Below are 19951 nucleotides of genomic sequence, written 5' to 3' on the forward strand. Positions count from 1 at the left end.
CTTTTTCTACAAAGTAAACTTTAAGCCAGGCGCCTGTGGCTCACACCTGTAATCCTAGCTACAGCTACTCAAGGGGCTGACATTTGAGGATCTCTGTTTGAAGTCAGCTTAGGCATGAAAGTCCCCTTGAGACTCTTATCTCCAATTAACTACTGAAAAAACCCGGAGTGGCCCTATGGCTCAATTGGTAGAGTGCTAGCCTTGAGCACAAAAGGGCTCAGGGACCGCACCCAGGCCCTCAGTTCTAGCCCCACAACTGACAAAACAAAACAAAACAAAAAGTAAACTTCACACTATATCTACAGCTTACAGTTAAATCATCTGAGAGTCGTGCATTAGCTCTATCTACCATGAATGACAGATGGGATGTCAATGTGAGGAGAGGCCATGCTGAGAAACCATAAAGAAAATCTGATTTATTGAGATTCATAATTCAAGTGAAGCTAGTGACGGATAAACTGAAATGTCTTGCACTCTTCACAAAAGTAAACCTAATCTTCTAGTGCATTGACCATACCCAAGAAACGAACAAATGATTTTTAATCATTGTTCGGAAAGCTGAGCTCATTAGGCATTATAGGGTGGCTGGGCCTATTAGCTTTGTGGTTAATGAAGGGTGTTAGCATTTTCTAACAATTGCATTTCAGGCTGCTAAGTAAGCAATAAATGAGCACAATACTAAAACATCATGTTGAATTCATTTCAAATACTGAGAATCTTGTGGTCATAGACTCATCACTAGAAGTGTATTACAAGTGTATGGAGATACCAATTATGGCAATATTTGAAAGAAAACAGCAAAACTTAATTTTATTCACCTTTATAATTATTTATAAAGAACTTGACCAAGATATATTGTATATTTTCATATATTGATTTATAAAATGGCAACTCCTTTGTACAATTACTTAAAGATAATAAGAATACTTAAAAATAAAAAAAAGAAAGAACTTATTGACTTTATGAGAGGAAGTCGATGTTGCTCATACAACACTAATACGTCTTTTTCTTGCTTTTAATAGAGTTCTCACTCATAGCTATATTACAAAGAAAGAGGAAATTACTTGTCTATTGCTGATGGTCAGTTTTTCCAGAAAGTGTCGAAGAACTGTTGATGGATCTTCAATTAGACAATTCCATAACACTTGTTGGGCCACAGCGCTCACTTCAAGAAGAGAAAGGAAATCAATCACTTGTCATTATGGAAATGAGTCTTTCAGATGAAGTACCATACACTTTATAAACTTTAATTAATCTCTTCCTTTTGCCTTAAAAGGGTTCTCTGAATACTTTCTCTATTGAAAGGTAGCAATTCACTCTTTTGCTTTTGTCAATGAACATTTTCATGCATAAAGATAAGGAAACAAAAAATAATGTAGGATTGTCTCTAGGTATTAGTGTTGCTCTATAAAAACTATTTTTTTGTGAATATGCAGTTGTTTTTGTTGTGGACTACACCCTAATAAGCAGTAAGTTTTTATGATAAGGTCAGATTCCACTGCTGCTAGGAAATCATTAGAACACAATTATCTTCAAAGTGTTTGCTACTTTTCAATTTTTTGATTCATGTTATGAAATCCTGCTTGTGCTGATATTCTTCCTTATTAGCAAAGTGTGAGCATATTATGTCCCTTGCCTCCAGACTGTTTGGAATTTTCACGTAAAATGGTTTTTGCCAGTTTTGTACATGAATGGCAAGATTTCACAGTTATTTTAAGCAACAGTGTGTATATATACTTTGTCTATTTTCCGACTACAATTAAAAACTGATTATTTGTACTTAACATTTGGAATATTAACCAGTTGTCTGCCACCAATATAACTCATCTTGATGACTAATTTCACATTGTAATTATTCTCTTTAAGCAGTACTTCAGGAATGATAACCAACTAGAAAAACATAGCTTTGGTTGGTATCAACTTAAAATTAATAAGGTGGCTAAAATCACTGATGACTATGTATTGTTTTCTGGTTATAAACAATATTCATGAGTGAAACTGTATATTTAAAATTTTTAATTAGTAAATTTATTTATTATGCCAGTACTAGGGCTTAAATACAGGGTTTAGCACTGTCCCTTATCTTTTTTGTTCAATACTAGCTCTCTACCATTTGAGTCACAACTCTACTTCATAAACTAGAAATAAGAATTTCACAGACCATTCTGCCTGGGCTGCTTTTGAACTTGGATCCTTGGATCTCAGCCTCCTGAATAGCTTGGACTACAGTCATAAACCCCCCAGTGACAAGCCCGACTGCATAGTTTAAATGCATTCTTTTGGTTATGAAAATATTCGAGGAGATACAGAGAAAGTCATATTGTTAGAATGACATGCCACAAATCTGTAATTATAATATTAACATAAGATAACATGTGACCAGTAGATTATGTGTTCAAAAGCAACCTACTATTTCCCATCAAGTGAATAACTTAAGAATATAATTGAAAACCCAATGGGTCAAAATGGTACCTGCTACGCCATCTTCCCGCACTTCACCATCCTCCATTAAATGAACAATGGGAAGTACTGCCGCACAGATGCATGCTGGGAACACTGCTTGGGGAGGCTGAGGTACATGGTGGTTCGGCGTGTGTTCGGTGGTGTGTTCTTCATCTGAAGAGAGAGAAAAATGTGCTTTCCACAGTGATATAATTCTATACACTTTAAAGTTCAAATTCTATCTAATTATCAGTATAATGTTTACAGGAATGGAAAATGGTAGAATGTTTAAAAAGATAAGTTTGTAGAGTGTCCATTCTATGTTAATACAAACTATAAAATCAAATCATTTTTAAAATACTGCACTCACATTTTCTAGAGAACTACAAGTATAGATATTTCAGGGCAACAGATGGATCAGCTCACGAAATGAAATCAGATAAGTTAAAATTCTAAGTTGAAATATAACTCCTTTCATCTTTTTTTTTTTTTTTTTTTTTTTTTTTTGGCCAGTCCTGGGCCTTGGACTCAGGGCCTGAGCACTGTCCCTGGCTTCCTTTTGCTCAAGGTTAGCACACTCTGCCACCTGAGCCACAGCGCCCCTTCTGGCCGTTTTCCGTATATGTGGTGCTGGGGAATCGAACAGAGAGCTTCATGTGTAGGAGGCAAGCACTCTTGCCACTAGGCCATATTCCCAGCCCCAACTCCTTTCATCTTTGCAAATGTTTGTATACATGTAACTGTGTGTAATACAGGAACATGAGAGGTGGCAAACATAAGCTGAAGTAGAAGAAAATATGTATAAATATGCAGTCAGGTTAGAAATGACAGCCTACTCATTAATGGTCTGATTTTGGGTGATAAATATAGTTAATAACAAATTCATCACAATTATATGTGGGAATAAAAGATATGACTTAAGCATTTAGTAGTCAAGGAAGATAGGAAAGATATTTAGAGCTAACTGAAGTCATTTTTTGTTATTAATACAAAAGAATTCACTTCTCTGAAAGCACTAAAGATGCTTATATTTCAGCTAGAAAAATCTGGAGAATGTCTATAGAAGACATGTAAATCTCTGACATTCCTGAATGTTCTGAGTAGATTTATGTCACGCAAAAGTATTGATAGGGTCACAAAAGCTTTCCTCAAAGGACAGCCCACATGACATCCTTGGTCAATTTGATGAATGTTCAAAGAAACATTAGGTATTCATAGACACTTCTAAAACAATAGAAGAGAACAAGTTGAAGGATCACAGTTCAGGTGAGGCACTAAGTGAGATTCTACCTCGAAAGTAACTAAGGCAAAAAGGAGCTGTGGGAGATGCTTAATTGGCAGAAGGCCTGCCTTGCAAGCATGAAGCTATGAGTTCAATTCCCAATATCACCTCATTCCTCACAAAAGACAACAGTCAACATCATACTAAAGGATGAAATATTTGAATGTTTTCCTGCCATGATCAAGATGAAGACCAGAATATTAGGGATATACCATTTCTACCTGACCTTTTATTGCACCATTAGCCATTACCATTAGGGAGAAAAAAAGGCACCTGGATTAAAAAGAAAGAAATAGAATTATCTCTGTTTTTGGATGATGTGCTTTTATATGTAGAAAATTCTAAGGGAATCTGAACAAACTGACACACTATTTCAATTAAGTTTTCAGTATAAAAAAACAAATATGCAAAGGTTAATTGTATTTCTGTATTTTAGCCATGAAAAAGATCTGAAAATAAGGCTAGGAGAACAATTCTCTATACACTAGCATCAAAAAGAATAAAATCTTTGGGAATAAGTTTAGTGAAAGAAATGTACTGAGACTGACATACATTATTGAAGTAGACACCTGAGTGGAGGGAAAGATATCCCATGTTCATAGATTAGAGGCCTTGCTAGCTCTCATATTGATCTACAGGTACAGTGCAATGGAATAGCATCTGCCATTTTTCTTGGGTAGGGGAAGAAATTGATGAGCTAATTCTACAATTCACATAGGAATATCAAGAGATGGAGAATAGCTAGCATAATCTTGAAAAAGAAAATCAAAGTTGCCAAATTCATACTTCCCAACTAAAAATTATGCAAGTATAGTCATGAAGACTACATGGTATTTCTATATGAATTAAGTAGAGCCAAAAGAATAAAGCCAAACTACTTCACTGATTTTCAATCAATTTTGAGAAAGGTATCAAAAATTGAATGTGGAATACCATATTTATAAAATAAAAATAGTGACAGGATAACTAGATATTATATCAAAAGAATAAAATTGGATCCTAACTATAACAAAAATTAGCTCAGAATCGATCATATACTTGCATGTAAGCACTAAAGCTATAAAATTATTAGAAAGCAAGCAAAGGAGTTATGGTTTGTGAACTTGGATTAGATGATGGTTTCTTGGATATGATACAAAAAGTAAAGTGAAAAAATATACTCATAAGCCTTAATTAAATTAAAACTTCTACATTTCAAACTTCCCATTCAGAGGATAAGCCACAGACTGAAATAAAATATTGTCAAATCATTTGATAAATGATTTGTATCTAACATATATAAATAATTATGACAACTCAATAATGAAAAGACACGGTTGCCCATTTTCAAATGAGGCTCTTGATTTTTGTGTACTACATTCATATATTTTTGCTCTCATGAGTTGCTATGCATCTTTCCCAATTTGTATAATCCGATTTTCTTCTTTAAATGAAGTGGTATTTCAATTTAATATGTAAAAACTAATCAAAGACAAATCTAAGCAAAAGATCAGGGCCTAGTGCTTGCTAGGCAGGTGCTCTTCCTGCTGATCCAATTCTCCAATCCCAGTTTTTGCTGGTTATTTTGAGATTAAGGAGTTGCTTCCTGCCTGGGTGTGATCTGCGTATGTTCGGCTTCCCAGTGTAGTTCAGCTAACAGGCACTTGCCACTGAGTCTAGCTGTCCACTGAGAAGGAGTCTCATCAACGCTTCTGTCCAGTTTGGCCTTGATCTCTGCTCTCCTAATTTCAGCCTCTCAAATAGCTAGGATTGCAGGTGTAAGCGACTGCATCTAGATTAAGCCAAAGAATTTATGGGCATTTTTCAAAGATGATATGCAAATAGACAATAAGCATAGGAAAAGATACTTCAAGTCATCTGACAAATCATCAATGCAAATGAGCAACACGAGACACCATTTCCTCCTCATAGGATGGCTAAAGCAAAAGCAAAAGCACGTTATAGCAAGTGCCAACAATGATGCACAAGAATTTGAATCATCACATTTTTTAACAAGAGTGAAGAATGATAGAGTGGCTACAGAAAACAATTTGGCAGTTTCTTCACAAGAAAACTACATATGTTCCTAGCAGCAAAATTCACAATAGCCAAGACATAAGCAGTAGCAACTCATATGCCAAGTAACCGAGGAGTTGACAAAATAAAGTATGTCTATGTAACAGAAAATTACCTGGAAATAAAGACAAACAAAAGACAGATAATTGCTATAACACATAACACATATAAACCTTGAAAATATACTAAGGAAAAGGAGACAGTCACAAGGTCATATATTGATGATCCCATCTCTAGGAAATGAGTAGCCAAATACATAGGAACAGAAAGTAGATTGGTTCTTTTCAGGGACTAGGGAAAGTGCTGGATGCCTAAGGACCTACTAAGAGACATGAGGTTTTTTGGGGGGAAGGTGAAAAGATTTTAAGATTATAGTGGTGAATGTCGTACACTCTATGGGTATGCCAAAAGTGATTGCATTGCCTGCTTCAAGGGAGGAGTATTACAGTATGTGAATTATATCTCAATAAATTCTTATAAAAATATAAATGTGCCTTGGGCTCATCTCCACAGCTTCAGTCATTTTGCCAAGTTCTCCACCGTTTTCAGGGAAGGGGTGAGAACTACTAGCCTACTAGCTCCATTTCTGTATGTGTTTTTGTTGACTTTGTAAATCACATACGAAACTTGTAATTCATGAAGCGGTGTGGCCCAGTCAGTTTTTTTTTTTTTTTTGTTGTTGTTGTTTTTTCCAGTCCCATCCCTGGCTTTTTTTTGCTCAAGGCTAGCACTCTACCACTTGAGCCACAGCACCACTTCTGGCTTTTTCTATATATGTGGTGCTGAGGAATCAAACCCAGGGCTTTATGTATACAAGGCAAGCACCCTACCACTAGGCCATATTTCCAGTCCCCCAGTCAGATTTTCACTGGCAAAGAAGTATACTTAATTCCCTGGAACTGAAGGACAGATACTATAGTTTGCATCACACCCCTACTCCAACATATTTCAAGAAACAGACTTCCTTACAGGGGTAGCGTAAGCTTTAATTAAGTAGTTAATTTTTTTGTCACTATAGAGGCCTGAACTTAGGGCTTCATGCTTGGCTTTTTTGCTCAAGGCTGGCACTCTACCACTTGAATCATACTTCCAGTACTGGCTTTTCTATGGAGATAAGGGTCTCACAGACTTGTCTGCCTTGACTGGCTTCAAACCATGATTCTCAGACTTTTGGGTAGCTAGGATTACAGGCTTGAGCCGCCAGCACCTGGCTCAGCATGAACTTTAGAACATTAGTTTTCGTTGATTGTTAAATTCTCCCACAGTTCTATCCTATGGTCATCCCCTAGAATCATCAGAGGAGATTTAAAAAATACTAATGTATAGGTCTCATCATAGAGATTCCAATTTGGTTTGGGGTGGGCTGTCTTTTATTTTATTTTATTTTTTAAAAAGCTTCCTGCTTTTTTTTTAATTGTGGGTAGCCATGGAGGAAAAAAAAAGATTAACTGTCTATCACAATATCATCTGAAGTCTCAGCACTATGATTACATGTAGTGATGTAGTAATTAAATAAAACCAATATAAATGAGACAATTCCTGGGTTAAATAAAAAATGCATTATTCTAAAGGACTCTGCTACTTTCTATGTTTTAAAATTTCCAATCATCTAACTTAATGAAGACAGTGTAATGAAGTGAGGTAATGATATTCACCAGAAACTATTTCAGAACACATATAAGGCTCAAATAAAGAACACTGCCAGTGTGAGGCACGGTAGCACACACCTGTAATCCCAGCACTCGGAACATTCAGTCAGGGAGACTGAATGTTCAACACCAGTTTGAGCTACACAGCAAGATTCTATCTCAAAACAACAAGAATAAGAAGAGAGAAGACATCTGCAAGAGGAGGTACCTTCTGCGCTGACCGCTGACCGCACTGACCAGACTGACCCTCGGCGGAAGGAGTAATTCCGGTGGGAAGTGCTGGAGGTGCAGGATGGACTCACAGACAGCCGGCGTGAGGCCAGATTCGTGACTTCTTCTACTGGCAAACAAAATGGGGAATGTGAATTTTGGTTTTAATGTATCATCATCACGGTAATTGCACCATAAGTACATAGTGCTGAGACCATAAGGCTTAGGAAAGGAAAGAAAAAAATACCCCTCCCCCAAAGAACCTTGAACACACACCCACACCCACACACACACACATAAGAAAAACCCCAAACTCATCTACAGTCACAGAAAATTCCTCTCCAAATTCCCACAAAAGCAGGGCAAAGAATCACTAGCTTTAGATTGGCACCCAAACATTCTCTGGTCCCAGCCCATGAACTATTTTCACTTGTGAAAGTTAAAAATAATTCGTGAACTCTAACTTTACTTTTAACAATAGAAGATTGGTGGCATCTTCTTTAAGACACACTCTGGATCCTGACGTTTCCTGAACTCCAGTCAATGCTTGGATCCACTATCACCTAGGTCCAAGGAGGCTACCATTTTCCTCTGGAAACAGGCTAACTCTAAACTTTAGGCAACAACAACTTAGGTCTTTCTACAACATCAAGATGTGAGCAAGAGGGAGACAGAGGGGGGGCATGTCTCCTCTTGTCACATGAGATCACCATTGTGTATGCAAAGCAAGTCCACTTCCTGTGCCTCTGTCCCTCCCAGCCCCAGGAAGTCCCTTGGGCAGAAGGCACCTTCTTCTTCCGGCTCTGAGTTGGGTGTGCAGGTGGGCTCATAGCAGGCCTCCTGGGTGATGGGGATGGCAGTGATGAGGCTGGCTTCTCGCCCAAGGCGTTTCTTCTCCTCCTCCTGCTGCAGGTTCTTTAAGATGTGTTCTGCCCTTTGATGGGAGCGGGATACTGCTCGGGCTGAGAAGGATTTCTATGGGAACATGAAGGCAATTTCTTCAGTAGTAAATCTTCATGTAAGGTCATAGGCAGAAAGCCCATCAGATAGTGAGTTCACACAGTTATCCAATGAAAACCACAAATGCCAAGAATATGTGAAAATATTCAACTTCTTAGACTCAACCGATTATTCGAAGCACAGGCCTGAGGACCAATGGAATAGAACTGAAGACCCAGAAACAAACCTGCAGGTGTATGGACACTTAATCCTGGATAAATACCAGTAGAAAACTAAAATTAGATCTTTGTATATTACCCTGCACTACTTCTGGCTTCTGAATAGTTTCTTGGAGATAAGAGTCTCATGGAGTTTCCTACCTGGGCTGGTTTGAATTGAGACCCTCAGATCCCAGCCTCCTGAGTAGTTAGGATTACCGGTATGAGTCACTGGTGTCTGGCTCAAAAAAATTTTAATGGAAATTTATTTGAGGTAATAATTACAAATTTATACAAAGAGATAGGTTATTTTTCTTTTATATATATATTTTTTTTCTGTACTGAGGTTTGGTTGGTCTCAGGGCCTGAACTTTGCTACACAGGTACTGTAACCACTTGATCTATGCCCTCATTCCTTTTTGCTTTCATTATTTTTTTCTAGCATGGCTTCATGTTTTCCCTGGCTCACCCTTCACTGTAATCCTCCTATTTATACTTCCTGTGTAGCTGGATGACATGTATCTGCCTGGCTTTTTATTTGTTGAGATGATAAGTTACAAACATTTTGTCCAAGCTGGACTTTAGCTACAATCAAATGTCTGTTTTCCCAATAACTAGGATTACAGGTATGAACTACCCTGCCCAGATTATTTCTCAATATTATATAAATAAAATATAAATATTTATACAATAGATTTCTATAATAATAAAATATAAATATAGCAATAAAATATTTTATTCTTAATTTGAAATATACCTATTCAATAGGCAATGAAGACCTACTTTTGTGCTGGTAGGGGGTATAAATTCAGGACCACACACTTTCACATAAATTTTTAAAATTTTCAGTCAAGGCTGATGCTATGCCAGTTGAGCCAGATCTCCAGTTCCAAAGGCACATATTCTTGGGTCTTTTTTTCTTTTTTGCAAAGGAACTATATTCTAAGCTTAGTTGCTTATGTCACATATATAGGAGCAGCAGAAGACCTGAGTTCTTAGAATGATGTTGGTCGTGACGGCACTGATGACCACAAAATAAGGACCAAAAATGATGCTAACTCTCTTCTTTCACCTGTTCTTGCAGGGCCAATGACAGTAACCTGCAGGTAGTTTATTTACATACGTGTGTGTGTGTGTGTGTGTGTGTGTGTGTGTGTGTTCACATGCACATGCTCAACTTGGGGCACTGAATACAGGGCTTGGGTGGTGGCCTTGGGCTTCTTTTTCTCAAGGCTAGAGCTCCACTACTTGAGCCACAGCTCCACTACAAGCTTTTGTGTGTGTGTGTGTGTGTGTGTGTGTGTGTGTGTGTTTAATTGGAGACAAGAGTCTTACGGACTTTCCTGCCTGAATTGGCTTCACACCACAATCAGATCTCAGCCTCCTGAGTAGCTGGGATTACAGGCACGAGCCACTGGTACCTGATTTACATACTATAATTTAAGTGAACATGTTTGTTGTATAATAAGTAACAGCAAAAGTACTCTCTTTGGCTAAGAAATCAATGCCTAATGATTTTAACAGCTCTACGAGGTGGCTGTGGCTCTGATTATAAAACAAAAACAACTGTCTTGGAGGAATGTATATATGTTTAATCTGAGATGTTCTTTCCATTCATAAGAATATAGACCTCTGAGGCTGGTTTGCGATGGTTGTGATGACACACCCATGGCAAGAGTGAACAAACTGTCTCACACGTGTGCTGTTCTTTTCTTTTCCATCGTCTCCATGCAGCCTGGAAACAGGAGAGAAAGTGCCTGCTACTCACGGACTGGTCTTCATTAATGGGGTCCTGGACACTTCCGCTACACTGTGGGACCCACGGAGGGTCAAACATGGGGACAGATGGCATTCCAAGCACTGGAGAGGGCAGCGTGAAGTTGATACTGGGAGGCGGGATCTGTGAGTTGATAGCAGAATGATGTGAGAACCATGGGATATGACCAAGGATGAATCTGTGGTATACTTGTGACACAATCTGTCAGTATTAAGGAAATGCCTCCTCACTGACTAAGCAAGCACCAAAGGAAAGAGCAGTTTCCCAAGATTTTGTGTCATAGTGCACAGGGTGAGCCTCTCTGGGCCTCATTTTTTTGTTTGTTTGTTTTGTTTTGTTTTTCCAGTCCTGGGGCTTGAACTCAGGGCCTGAGCACTGTCGCTGGCTTCTTCTTGCTCAAGCCTAGCACTCTACCACTTGAGCCCCAGTACCACTTCTGGCCTTTTCTATATATGTGGTGCTGAGGAATCAAAACCAGGGTTTCATGCAAGCAAGACAAACACTATACCACTAAGCCATATTCCCATCCCTGTCAATTTTTAACTTTTGGGAAAATGGAGGGTTTCAACCAAATGATTTCAGTTGTGTTAATCACTCAATCTTCCACAACACATATGTATGTGTCTACACACAGATATGTATAAAGGCTTATAAACAAAACTTACATGCTCTTTACCTCTGGGGATGGTAATAAGAATTTTTTTCTTATACATTATCAAACTTTAATTATTACTCTAAATTTAAAAATATTTTCTATATTAATTGTACAATAAGTTTTGTTTAAATTTTATTGTTAAAGTGATGTAGAGAGGGGTTACAGTTATATACATAAGACAGTGAGTACATTTCTTGTCAAACTTACTACCTCCTCTCTCATTTTCCTCCCACCTTCCCTCCTCCTCAGTCCCCCCCCCCGCTAAGTTGTGCAGTTTACAACATATTGTCTTCTAAGTATCTCTGTTGCATTGGCTCGACCTTTGTCTTTTGTTTCACCATTTTGATGTTACCCTTCCCTTCTCTAATTCAGATAAATTTATATACAATACCCAGGGTACCAAAATCAAATACAGTGACAACAGGGGCTAAGCCATAGGGAAGGAAAAAAGCAAGAAAAAAGAAATTTCACATAGTATATTAAAAGTGACAACAACAATGAAAAACCATTAGTTTCCATATCTGTAGTTCATTTCACTTTTAGTATCATCTTATACAATCATATGTACATAGTCATTGAGCTATTGTGATCCTCTGCTAGGACTATCCTACATACATACTAATTATTACCAATGAGGGAAAACATAGAATTTATGTTTCTTTGGGTCTTTCTCACTTCACTTAGCATGATTTTTTCCAAGTTTTTCCAATTATCCCAATAAATGGGCTAAATACTTAAAGAGAGACTTCTCTAAAGAGAATATGAGAATGGCCAACAGACACATGAAAAAGTGCTCAACATCTCTGGCTGTAAAAGAAATGCAAATCAAAATGACATTGAAATTCCACCACACCCCACTAAGAATGGCCATAATTAAGAAAACTAATAACAGCAGATGCTGGTGGGGATGTGGCCAAAAGGGAACCCTATTACATTATTGGTGGGAATTTAACCTTGTTCAACCACTCTGGAAAGCAGTATGGAAGTTCCTCAAAAGGCTACACATAGGGCTTCTCTATGACCCAAGAACCCCACTTCTGGGCATTTACCCAAAGGATCACAAACAAGGCCATACTAAAGCTATCAGGACAACCAGTTCATTGCAACATTATTTACCATAGCTAAAATAGGAAACCAACCCAGATGCCCCTCTGTAGATGAATGGGTCAAGAAAAGGTGATATGTATACACAGTGCAATTCTATGCTTCTATAGGAAAGAATGACATTGCTCCAGTCATAAGGAAATGGAAAGATTTTTAAGGAGTACCAAGATGACTTAGTCTATATTCTGCAATCTCTCTCTCTCTCTCTCTCTCTCTCTCTCTCTCTCTCTCTCTCTCTCTCTCGTGGCAGTATGGGGCTTAACTCAGGGCTTGTGGTTCTCCCTTGGCTTCTTCCATTCAAGGCTGGCACTCTACCACTTAAACCATACCAATTCCAGCTTTTTGCTAGTTAATCAGAGATAAAGCAACTCATAGTGTTTTCTGCTTGAGCTGGCTTTGAAATGTGATCCTGAAATCTCAACCACATGAGTTGCTAGGATTATAAGCATAGGTCACTGGTGTCTGATTTTTTTTGTTGTTGTTGTTAATGAGAATTCATTCACATATATTACATTTCCCTGTGTGATTAGAGAGAAAAAAAGAAACATTTCTTTGGCTATACCCAGTGGCTCTGAAGTTTGTGGATTTCAACAAGCCTAGGGTTCATTTCTAGTCTAACTAAAAGTCGGGTTTTTAATTAACTTCCCATGTATGAAGCATCTCTCACCTTAAAAATCTGCTGCGCTCCTTCTTCCATGCGGGGCCAGACCTGGTAACGGAATCTCCAGAGTGTGTGGAACTTGAGGACCGCATTCAGCCTCTGCACAGTCTCTGGGTGATGGAACTCAGACATCAGCATGTCAGACACAGCCTCAGGGACCTTCACAGCACACAGCAGGAACATGGCGGCTACAGACAGACAGGAACTCAGCAGCTACACATGTCATGGTTTTGATTGATTTCTGGGGTTGAGGGAAGTGGGAATTTTTTTCTACTTCTTAAAAATGACTTTTGAATATTAGTTCCTATTAGCTAGGCTCCTCACACTGACCAAAGCCAACCTTATGTTAGCCACCAGAAATCTAGCATCACCATTCTATCCAGAGTCATCTACAAGCTGGTACAAAAGAAGCAATAACCTAACAATTCAGTAGTTATGCTCTAATCAAAGCCTTCTTTGGCTCACTGTGAAAAGAAAATGCCAGTTTTGCAAACAAATAAGAAAAAAATAATCACATTGTGAAATCTTTTTTTTTTTTAGAGAAGGGCTAGACGGAATTCCTCGAGTGACCCAAAGGTGGTAAATAAACCTGTTCTTTATATTAGCTATGGTAAAACCAAAATCCATGTTACAGATTCTATTTAGAAACTTCTACCCTTCCAGAAATAGAAGATATTGAGAAGCCAAGAGAGATTTAGTAGATCATGATACTAACTTTTTAGTTTTTGGAAAAACAAAGCCATTAATAAGAGAAACGTCGGGTGCTATCAATTACAAAGCCACTGAATAATGAGACTATACACCAAGGAAAGATGAGTAGCATTGTTAAAAATATAATCCATCGTCTCTCTTGTTCTCTTCTCCAGCGATGACACAGAACATTGTCCTAGAAGAATGATGGGTTGAGTCCTCCTAACTCACTTCTCTGATCTGAGCTCTTGGACACGCCTCTTAACTCCTATTGGCTTTCATTCCCTATTAGTGAAATGCTGCTGCTGCTGCTGCTGCTAATGAGGACAAGGATGATGATGATGATGATGATGATGATGATGATGATGATGATACTTGACTCCAAATTGGTTAGAATAAATAAAATACTGTATGGGATGATACTTCGTGAAGTTCATTTTACTTTCTAAGAGGCAATGTCATGTAGTGGAAGGGCTATTTATAATGTGCAGCCAGAGGCTGGATGCCAGAAGGAGGAGAAGGAGGAGGACTGGAGGGGATGGGGGAGGGGGGAGGAGGAGAAAAAGATCTGAGTCTGATTTTTCTGGCTCTCTAGTCTAAGCTGAATAAATTTTGATAAGTTCCTTCATCAGACTGAAGTTTGCTCATCTATAAGAGAGTTTATTAATGAAATAGTAAGTGATACTGTTCACAATAAATATTAGTTATTCTGATCATTAGCTTTTGAAAACCCTTTCCTTTACTCTACTGGCCATTTAAATCTCCACTTTCTCCTTTTTTCCCCTTTTATCCATTTCAATGCAATACATGCTTTTTAAAGCAGAACTCCAAACTAATCTCTCTCTCTCTTTTTTGGCCAGTCCTGGGGCTTGGACTCAGGGCCTGAGCACTGTCTCTGGCTTCTTTTTGCTCAAGGCTAGCACTCTACCACTTGAGCCATAGCGCCACTTCTGGCCATTTTCTATATATGTGGTGCTGGGGAATTGAACCCAGGGCCTCATATATATGAGGAAGTACTCTTGCCACTAGGCCATATCCCCAGCCCTCCAAACCAATCTCTTGATGGGCACCCTTGGAATACTCACTAATCAGCAGACACAATGGCATTTTTACACTACTTCTTTGAACTTTCCATAAAAATATTTTTGAAGACTTACTCCCCTTGATTCTCATGGCTAGTGATGATAAAAATTTCCACATTTTGAATCACTTTGGGGGGAGCCTTTCCTTGGCTGGTTACTGAAGTGCCAGACTTTGAAGTCAGGCCCCACTTTACCACGCGAACCCCACTTTACCACGTGAACCTGAGATAAGCAGGCCCTGTGAGCAAACCCAGGACAAGCTTATTAGGGCCCAGCTGGTCAAGAACTCTAACCGCTGGGAATGCTTAACTCTGACTGCCCCCAGAATGCCTCAAGCCCTGAGCCAATCAGACTTGTACCTGTGTCCTAATCTTGCTTGCTTGAACCCCTGATTGTTGTAACTTTGTTTTTTGCCTTTATAAGCCCTGTGTAATCGCAGCTCGAGGCTTCCTCCTAACCTCCGCTGTGTCGGTGGGTAGGACGAGGCCCGAGTGGCAGCTCGCTTGAATAAAGCCTTGCTTTGCTTTTTGCATTTCAGAATGTCTGAGTCTCGGTGGCCTTCTTGGTGGTCGTCTCGCGACTTGGCACAACAGTTACCTTTTCCAGCTTTTTAAGTGGAGATCAATGGTTTAGTAATTAACTTTTCTTTCTTCCTGCTAGTTCTCCTCCAGATAGCATACATCCAATTATTTTAGCTGTCATATCAACACATTTTTGAAGCTAACCTCTGGCTTTGGCCTTTTTCTTTAGTGCTGGTGTTATATCAAAATTATATGCCACCAACTATTACTCACCTAAAATAATAAAACTACCTTTTTTATTTTGAGGTGTTAGGGTTCTGGGTATTGATGCTAGTCAATACCATGTGAGCTCAAACTACATCCTGAGAGCTTAGATTTTTTGAAACATGGTGTCACTAGGTATCTCAAACTGGCTGTGAACTCATTATGTAGCCCAAGTTGAGATACTTGCCCCAAACTTGAGATACTTCTGCCTCTTCTTCCTAAGTGTTGGGACTACAGGTCTTTGTCACCATAAAAATCACTATTTTCAAAAACCCAAACTCTTCCATTTATTGCTGCTCTGGTAAATGTGACAATAATTTACACAATGTTTTCAACATCACTCCTCAGCTTGGCGCCTAGGACGAATTCTCCACAGTAATTGTAGACAGTCCACACCCTGAAGCCTGCTACTCTGGTTGTGTACTAATGTGAAAGACAGGTGGTTCCTCTCCAAAATGACCCGAGTTGGCAAGTCAGTGTTCTCAAGCCTTTCAAACAAGCCCTGAACATTTCTACACCCACATGTGTTTTCCCACACTCTTTTTCCTGTTAGGTGGACCTCTGCTTGTTCTCCACCAACCTATTTATTACATTTTTTTAAAATGGAAGTCTTCCTGACTGCAGTTTTCTCTGAGAAGCATAGAAAAAGAAAAATGTGGTCTTTAATAAAAACAAAGATACATTACAAAGGTATTTACTGCACTACGGCAATAAAAGAATAAAAGGCTGAAATCAACCTAAATTTGCAGTTAAACACCCTGATAAAGAAAAGTATGTTATATTCATCCATTCAATGGCATCTTTTGTAGCCATTAAGAAGAGTTAGAAGAAATTATAAGCTGATGTAATCATGGCACTTACATATCAGTGAAGTACAAAGATTTTTTATAATATGTCCATTTGTGCAACAATGAAAATTTTAATGTGTACTTACATGACTATATTAAGTCATAGTGCACTCCCAAAGGATTTCTGAGAAACTTAAAACTTGTGCCTCTAAGGAAAGGAATGGGCAGTACGAGGATACCAGGTGAAATTTTTAACTTGATATATTCTTGTACTATTTGATTTTTTTTGTCACATGTGTTCAAATAACCACAGAAAAGCCAAGTAATCTATACAAAAAGAGCCCAAACTAAAGATCTCACAGTTTACATCTATCACTCTCCAGCTATGTTTCTTAAAAATCACTTACATTTTAATAAATTTGTTTTATAGCTATCTGCTATTCCCAAAAGAAGCCTAAAGTCTGGGTCTTCTCGATAATACAGTAGAATCTCCAAAAACTATGAGGCAAAGTATATCTTCACTCTTTATAGGCTGATACCTCCAGTTTTTGTTATAGTGGGGAGAAGCTGACGGACTCACACACTAAGATCAACTGCTCTGTGAAAACACATACTAAAATGGGAGGTAATCACTCAAAACCTGGTCTGCTTTCCTAGAGTACATATCTCTGTGTAGAGTTCTAGCAATGGCTGTCAACTTGATCTAGGAACATAGATAACAACAAATGCACCTCTCTCTTATTTCAGTAGTGGGGTCAGTGATAGCAGTGTCAGAGAGCTGGAACCAGATGGTCTTTCTCACCTGCTGCTCCAGCCATGTGCTCATCCATGCTGAGAAGGAGCTCCCAGGCAGCTGGTTGGATGTCTCCATACATCTCCTCTGTCAGAATCGGTGCTGCCTTGATTAGCAGAGACAAGGGAGCCGGTGACAAGCTCATCACCTGGGGAAAGATAAAAACAATCATGTTTTCAAATCTTTAAGATACTGATTACTTCGTGGAGTCTCCCCTCTCTACTTTCTTTAATGGCCTAAACCTCCTAAAATGGCAGTATATTTAGTTGACACAAATATAAACTTTGTGTGTCCTTAGTTGAAACACATTAGAAAATGAAAGGATTAATCTCATCATGTTTTCAACCACAGAAACAAGCTGTAATTCTAGCTACTCAGGAGGCTGAGGTCTAAGGATCATGGTTACAAGCCATGCCTAGCAGACAAATCCTACAAACTCCTATCACCAATTAGATATATCAAAGAGCCAAAGGTAGAGGTGTTGCTCAAGTGGTAGAGCATGAATTGTAAACAAGAAAGCCAAGGGAGAGAGCGTAAGGCTAGGAGTTCAAGCTGCAAACAAACAAACACACAACAGAACAAAACTACTAAAGGGATAAACTAGAATAAGTACTACTTTATAAGGAAAGAAAGATGTCAGGAAACATGTATTTTCATTGGAATCTGGTTGATTTTTTTAAAGACTTATTTTTCCTATCTATTGGAACATTTCCACCGAAAACTATAAATGATCTCTAACTTTCAAAGGAAACCATCTAGAAAGTCACTGAGAGGCTAGATGGCATTTCTCTTTGAAACACCATTATATATGCTGGTTATGATTCTAGATCCACCTACAAAATCCTTTTCAGTTCATTTCTGCAGACAATTAAGGTGATAAATGCAAATTCAAGATAAGTCATTGGTGGGCACCAGTGGTTCATGCCTGTAATCCTAGCTACTTTGGAGGCTGAGATCAGAGGACCATGATTCAAAGTCAGCCCAGGCAATAAAGTCCATAAGACACTTATTTCCAATTATCCGCCAAAAACCAAAACTGAGCAAAAAACCTCTCAGGAAAGCTGGAAGCTCATGCCTGTAATCCCAGCTAATGAGGAGGCTGAGATCTGAGGGTTGAGGTTCACTACCAGCTGGGGCAGGAAAGTCTGTGAGATTCTTAAATCCAATTAATCACCAGAAAACCTGGAGGTGACACTGTGGCTCAGAGTGGTAAAACACAGAAAGAAAGAGCTCAGGGAAAGTGCCCAGGCCATGAGTTCAAGCCCCATAACTGACAAGAAAAAAAAGCTCAGGAAGAGTGCCTTGGCACTAAGTTTAAGCACCAGTACCAGCACACAAACACACACACACACACACACACACACGCACACACACCACCAGGTGAATTGTCATTTAAAATACATTCCAGAAAAACATGAATTTTTCCTTTTCTTGGGTGAAGGTACCGTGATTCAGAGCTTACACTATAGCAACAATATGATGTGTTATGCACTTGATAAGTAGGTAAATGTGCTTTTTTATTTAATTCATGCAATAATCCACTGAGACAAGGCTGTATTATAAAATATCCAATTTTAGTGATTAGGATACTAAAATTAAGAGAAATTAAATAACTTGCTCATGTCCCAGAGCAGCAGATTTGGGATTAAAATCCAGACTGTCTCATCCCAAGATCTATGAATATTATCATCGTCTGGAAAAATTAGCTTCACAAGAGTAGGGGTGACTACAGGGACAGGTGTGACTATATCATATATCCCCAGGCCTTGTTTGCAGCAGCCGTCTGCCCAACAAGGCTATCACTCTAGCTAGCCAATCAACAAGGTCTTTTGGCAACACTACCCATTCGTAAGATGCGTATCAAACATTAGAGACAGGCTGTCTATAGCCTCTTCTCTGTTAATGCTCTAGGAAGGTTTCTGATCCAGGCACCATACCTGAAGCCTGATATACTTCAACATTCCAGAGTCCTTTTTCCCTTCCAGGTTGGCATCGGATACTCTCTTCTTCAGTGAAGGTGTCCTGAGGCATGACTTATCTGAGCACTGCAAAGAGGATGAGCTATGTCGTAAAGATGTGGTATCTTCTCAAAAACAAAACAAACCTCACACAGCAGGAATAATTTAAAGCAATATTGTGGATCCACACTTTTTAAAATGTGAAAAAGGTAGTGAATTTTGAAATGTAAAGGGTGCTTAGAAAAAAATTAGTAACAAACATGTCTTTTACATTTGCAGAAATAGAGATCCAGAGATGCGCAGTACCTGTGACTTATTAGCAGAAGAAGGAAAAAGCAAACATCTCCTAATTTCCATTTCAGGGATAATTTTATTACAGATGGTGAGAAATACAAGTGTATTAAAATGTTAACTGTTGCACTTTGAGCAGAGAGTGTCCCTTATGTCTAATGTGTTGAATACTTGGCCTCAAGCTTGTGGCACTATTTGGGGAGCTTCTGAAAACTTTAGGAGGTGGTACCTAATTGGAGGAAATAGGTGATTGGTGTCTTGCCCCTGCCTCACTCTCTCTACTTCCTTTCCCACATAAGGTGAACAGCTCCTGTGAAAGCTCCTCCTTCACAGGCTTCCACTCCCATGATGGTCTGTCAACATACACACAGGCCAAGCAACCTGTGGCTGAATGTTCTGAATCCATGAGCCTAAACACATCTTTCCTCTTTTAGGTTGTTCCTTCATATATATATATTATACTAAGTGAAGTGAGCCAGACCCAAAGAAACATGGACTCTCTGGTTTTCCTCATAGGGAATAATTAGCACAGGTTTAGGCTAGTCACAGCAGAGGATCACAAGAGCCTAATA

The 19951-nt window shown here is 38.7% G+C and overlaps 1 protein-coding gene across 4 annotated transcripts in view; it reads right to left on the bottom strand.

The window, feature by feature from the left end:
• Positions 1 to 19951, bottom strand: part of Unc80 (unc-80 homolog, NALCN channel complex subunit) — a 171891-nt gene that overhangs the window by 56820 nt on the left and 95120 nt on the right. For 3 of the 4 annotated variants that reach the window (XM_048344837.1, XM_048344835.1, XM_048344836.1), the window contains 8 exons: positions 19068 to 19175; positions 17140 to 17278; positions 12999 to 13180; positions 10564 to 10695; positions 8427 to 8613; positions 7637 to 7768; positions 2473 to 2616; positions 1065 to 1165 (listed from right to left, as the gene is read on the bottom strand). In XM_048344837.1, the coding sequence (XP_048200794.1) occupies positions 1065 to 1165; positions 2473 to 2616; positions 7637 to 7768; positions 8427 to 8613; positions 10564 to 10695; positions 12999 to 13180; positions 17140 to 17278; positions 19068 to 19175 (1125 nt within the window). The remainder of the gene's footprint in view (positions 1 to 1064; positions 1166 to 2472; positions 2617 to 7636; positions 7769 to 8426; positions 8614 to 10563; positions 10696 to 12998; positions 13181 to 17139; positions 17279 to 19067; positions 19176 to 19951) is intronic. The other variant, XM_048344834.1, reaches the window with a different exon arrangement.

The sequence above is a fragment of the Perognathus longimembris genome, chromosome 4 (genome assembly GCF_023159225.1).
Source record: "Perognathus longimembris pacificus isolate PPM17 chromosome 4, ASM2315922v1, whole genome shotgun sequence".
Taxonomy (NCBI): domain Eukaryota; kingdom Metazoa; phylum Chordata; class Mammalia; order Rodentia; family Heteromyidae; genus Perognathus; species Perognathus longimembris.